The 5,000-nt window shown below is 37.7% G+C and overlaps 2 protein-coding genes across 4 annotated transcripts in view; one reads left to right on the top strand and one right to left on the bottom strand.

Moving 5' to 3' along the window:
- RpL12 (ribosomal protein L12) overlaps positions 1-2,967 on the top strand; it is a 3,041-nt gene extending 74 nt beyond the window's left edge. The window contains exons 1-4 of one of the 2 annotated variants that reach the window (XM_043033440.2): positions 1-150; positions 1,431-1,685; positions 2,426-2,544; positions 2,726-2,967. The exon at positions 1-150 is cut by the window's left edge and continues 74 nt beyond it. In XM_043033440.2, coding sequence (XP_042889374.1) covers positions 1,457-1,685; positions 2,426-2,544; positions 2,726-2,812 — 435 coding nt within the window. In that variant the 5' untranslated portion in view covers positions 1-150; positions 1,431-1,456 and the 3' untranslated portion in view covers positions 2,813-2,967. The remainder of the gene's footprint in view (positions 151-1,430; positions 1,686-2,425; positions 2,545-2,725) is intronic. The other variant, XM_043033433.2, reaches the window with a different exon arrangement.
- A 380-nt stretch (positions 2,968-3,347) lies between these two features.
- Positions 3,348-5,000, bottom strand: part of LOC122264487 (calcium-responsive transcription factor) — a 6,678-nt gene continuing 5,025 nt past the window's right edge. The window contains exons 8-10 of one of the 2 annotated variants that reach the window (XM_043033419.2): positions 4,410-4,491; positions 4,019-4,229; positions 3,348-3,873 (exon numbers count right to left, since the gene is read on the bottom strand). In XM_043033419.2, the coding sequence (XP_042889353.2) occupies positions 3,791-3,873; positions 4,019-4,229; positions 4,410-4,491 (376 nt within the window). In that variant the 3' untranslated portion in view covers positions 3,348-3,790. Of the gene's footprint in view, positions 3,877-4,018; positions 4,230-4,409; positions 4,492-5,000 lie in introns of both variants that reach the window. The other variant, XM_043033412.2, reaches the window with a different exon arrangement.

Consider the following 5,000-nt stretch of genomic DNA (forward strand, 5'->3'; position numbering starts at 1 on the left):
CTCTCGCGAGTGCGCTAATCGAGCCCCGCGATGCCTCCCAAGTTTGATCCCACCGAGATCAAGACCGGTAATGCTTGAGATTTTGTGTAATAAACCAACATCATTGACTGATGGTTACCCGTTGGCCATGATGGTTCCGGCGGTCGCAAGGTAATGTAGAAGAGGCTGCGCCCTCGGTTTTAGATGTAGGTGTTCTAGTTGACCTAAGCTTTTCTTTTTCTTCCGTCGGGGCGGTGGTGAGACGCCTCGGGAAGCTCCCTTGCTTTAGTCTTTATTTCCCTTGTCAGTTGTCAGTTTTATGTTACCACGTGACTAAATAAACACGTGTTTTCAGTGTGGATTCCAAAGCTCATGTTAATTAAAACTCTTAAGTGCTCAGATTATAGATTTCATGCCTTCAATTGCACAGATCCTCACTATAAATTAAGAATAGCAAAACATTCATCTTGTTCCACCTGGACAGCGGAGAGTCCACTACTCTCTCGCTTTAGGTCTTTCACAACTAAGTTATTTCGGTTGATAATTGATGTATTTGTAGCCAGTGACATGAACCATGAATTCAGCTCTTTAATTGTTAAGTCATGAAGGTTATTGATGATAGGCCTACGTATGTTAGTCTAACGTAACCAAATCTATTTTGATATTTAAAAGTCCATATCTGTGAGCTTATTCTACAATAGTACAATTTCTTTAAAAATATATTGAATTTCTTATGAGGATTGAGCTATTTGTGAGATTGCTAATTTTATATATATGCTTAATACCAGGTGTTTAATTTTTTCTAAAGTTTGGATTATTGATGCAATAGTCATATTGGACAGCTGTTAAATGTGCTCCATCTATTAGTGACCTCCACTTGTGAGAACTGGATTCAATTCCATAGATATACACTAACAATTTATTTCTAGTTAGTAAAGTTGTCATACAGATTGAATAATATAGTATTTGTGAAGATAAAGGCATACTTTCACATTAGCTCTTACAAATGCAAACAAATTCTGGTATTCTTTAGATTGAAATTCTTCGTGACACCGAGTTAGGCCAAATACATGGGGTTTGTTGCAGCAATGTTTAATGAGGTTACATTCTACACCATTTTCAGTAATTGTTTTAGTCAATTGAGTGATTGCACCTTTTTTTTACTAACATTATAGAATTCCAACATTCTTGCTGAAACAAATTACTGAAGCTTAATGTTTTCCTCCCCACTAGTTGGTTCTATTACTAACATTTCTCACCCAAAAGATTATGGTGTTTAAACAATTTAGCTTTATGTATAAATTATGGTACTTTTTCAGATAGCAGAACATGCTCTGCACCACTGGTCATTCCAGTTGACTGTTGAATTATGATAGAATTGAAAATTTCTGCATTTTTCCTTTTTCTATAAGCCATTCCTTGATACTAATGACCGTTCTTTAACCCTCTAGTGTGTCTGAGATGTGTTGGCGGAGAAATGGCCGCCACCTCCTCCCTGGCCCCCAAGATCGGTCCCCTCGGTCTGTCCCCCAAGAAGGTGGGTGACGACATCATGAAGGCGACCGGTGACTGGAAAGGCCTCAAGGTTACTGTCAAGCTCATCATCCAGAACAGGCAGGCCCGAGTGGAGGTTGTGCCCTCGGCTGCCTCCCTAGTCATTAAGGCGCTCAAAGAGCCCCCACGTGACCGCAAGAAGGTCAAGCACAGTAAGTCTTCCCGTTCTTTTCATTATGAAATAACGTATTTTTATTTTAGTTTTAACTGGCTGACTCTTTTTGTGGGGCTTTCACAAGTAGTATCATATGAAATTGGTTTAACCCATTGATAGCAGATTGCATGACTTGCTGTCAAGGAAGTTGGTTGAAAATGAGGATGTAGGATGAGTTAATTTGTATTTGAGGACTTGGAGGATTTAACTTCCAATTCTTGCCTGAGAATGCCATATCATGGAATTTGTAATGAGCAATTAATATCCACTGCTGGACAAGACCATACCAGAATATTCGGTTGCATTAGTGTAAAGACCTTCACTCAAGACAATTATAAGGTTTGAATCTGCTTGTTTTTAATTTATAAGCCAGGACAAATATTTTTACATTAAATGTAGGATGCTATTTGATTTTGTGGTAATACCAAGAGAAACTTTTTATTTTCCAAAATAAACAAGTGTAAAAGGGGGCTTTCAATTTTAAAGCTACCACCCTTTTGTATAATAATTCTTATTTGCAAATATCTAAAATTTGGCTTTCAAATGCTCCTTCCATATGCTTATGGTTGGTGCTGGTAGGGGGCCTAGACTAAGGGAGGAATCCCACGGTTGCTGAGTAGGCTTTCTGGCCAACTAGCACTAACCCAGGGGTTCAACAGTTCTTAATTCTGGAATTTTTCTATTAATGCAGGATGATCACTGATGTAAAGTGTGCTAATGTCTTGTATTTCCCCACAGTTAAGCATAATGGAAACTTGTCCCTGGACCAGATGATTGACATCGCCCGCACAATGAGACCGCGCTCCCAAGCCAAGGCCCTGTCTGGTACCCTCAAGGAGGTTCTGGGAAGTGCACAGGTATGTCTCTTCTATTATTTTTAGTGGAAATTTACTAGTCTAATATTCTATTGGATATGAAGTACCAATGTAGTAGATGAATAATTTAGTGAAAATACTTATTTTGAATAGCTCTCATCATAAATTTGCCAGCAGTCCAAAAGTTCCTTTATTCTGAGATAATTTTTTCTCCCCCTTCCAGAGTGTCGGGTGCACTGTTGAGGGACAGAACCCTCACGACATCATTGAGGGTATTAACGACGGCAGTGTCGAATGCCCTGAAGAGTAAGGCGGCCATGCCCAGCCAACACCAAAGACCCTGGGAGAATAATACATAAGACCAAGTATCTTTGACCAAGAATGTGCATTGTTTGGGATAACATTCCATTTGCTCATTCCCTTTTGTTGTGTGAAAATCTCATGGGTAATAAAGTGTGAAGGTTATATTTTTGTTATTCTCCTTGTTAGACCTGTAACCTTGGTTTGAGTGCACTTTTAATGAATGACTCTGCAAGTTTTTACAACCGTGACACCATCTAATACCTTTAAGTTATTTGTATATGAAAGGAAATTGACTAATGGTAATCCATAGTAATGAAATCCACTCCAAACCTTTGCATCTGACAAGATTGTCTGCCATCCTTTGCCTTGTATCTGAATATTTTTACCTATGCTTAGTTGCTATGAAATTGGTTCCTTACTGAGGATAAAAGTTGGAGGGAAGATCTAAAGCCTGCTTCCTGATGTCAATGAAATACTAATTTGTTGTCACTTGGTTTCTAACTCCAGAACTAGTTTAGTTGTTTGATAAGCAGAGACTTGAATATGAAGTAATTTTATTTAGACAATCCAGAATACACATGCTCCCCAGTTAAAAATGGCAAACAGTATTTACAAATGGTTTCAGTGTTACAATTTAGCTCCTGTCTACAGCTGCATCCACAGGATTGGTTATATGCAGGTGGCAAGAGATGAAACCAGCAGAATTCCTGTATGAACATGAAGGACCATAATGTCAATGCAGATAGTTTTCAATAATTAATCTATGGCAGTAAAATAATGTCATTGGCTGTTCTGTACTGGACCACCTACTGGTGTTAATGACTAGTCATGGATTGACTCCAGTGGGATGACGTCATTTACAGGCATGTCACACAAAGATGATTTGAGTTGGCTCAACTAGTCATGGTCTTCTGATGGTCTGCCAAAGTTGTCAATCACCAGTATGCCCAGTCATATTGATACAGATTAAATAGTGACCATGTTGCTATTCAATCTTGGAAAATCCACCATGAGTTCTAGATGCTTTCTGTGAGAAGATTTTTATGACTTTCTTTAAACTTTGTTGCCCTGCTGAAGAAAAAGATAATTTCAGAAGAGGAAATTAGTTTCAAAAAATGTATTTCCCATTGTTTACAATGTCAACTTCTCTACAAAGAAAAGGTTTTTCCTGGAATAAAATCCTTTCTCAAAAATAATCTTGCATACTACATACCCTCTTTACTCTTGTCCTGTCCACTATCAGGTGGGCTGACCTCTGATTCTTCAATGTAATGTTCATTGCTCTGACTAGAGGGCAAGAGGCTATCTCGAAGCTGTTCCATCCCAGTGGCTACTTGGCAAAGGATGTATGGATCTTGACACAGTCCTGCCAAAGTCTCCACCTCCTTTGCTAAACACTGTACTTTCTTCATAACACTGTGGAGCTGAAAGGACGTATGGTTAATACAGTATACCTTGCGCATTTGGATCTTAGTTTCTGTGTGTATCATAATATAGCAGTAATTTAATGGCCCTGAATGCATACAAATTAAATGTAAAAAAAAAAAATAATAATAATATTTTCTTTCCTCAGACATTCAAAATTGAAATTATTTTTGGCATACATGACTTGGTGTAAAATCTTCACATATTTGCTGCCACTGTTGCTCCTTTGGCTCCTCAAGTAAGCTGACTGATCTATTTTCCCTTGAGAAAATGTGCAAACAGGATTCAATTAGATAACCTGTTTTTTCAGGAAATTACATAGATTATTTGTTCATTCTTCACCAGCACTAAATTCCATGTAATATTTATCACAGTGTAGAAGGAGGTTACTGAGATTAAACAATTGCGGTAAATGAGTGTAAACAGTAAAATAACCGAATCCAATGTTTATCATTGCTTGTAAGAGTTACTGAGAATCAAGGAAATTGCAGTCAGTTTCTCCAGTAATTGACAGGAAACTAAATAACACATAATAAGAAAGATACTAAAACTGTTGAAAGAGATGAAAGTGTCTCATAAAATATGTAGGTAGAAATATAAAATAGAAGAACTTGGAATATAGAGAAGATATAGACAAAGGATTCATACATAAAACAGATAAGAAGTAATGCTGGTACCCCTAGAATTTTAAAAAGTATCCTTTACCCATAAATTTATATGGGGGAAAAAAAAGTTTACTGCAGCCTCTTGAGAAGCTGCTAGAGGACTAC

This window comes from Penaeus japonicus, unplaced genomic scaffold, assembly GCF_977035675.1.
Source record: "Penaeus japonicus unplaced genomic scaffold, GWHDUDI00000001_assembly GWHDUDI00000015, whole genome shotgun sequence".
NCBI lineage: Eukaryota > Metazoa > Arthropoda > Malacostraca > Decapoda > Penaeidae > Penaeus > Penaeus japonicus.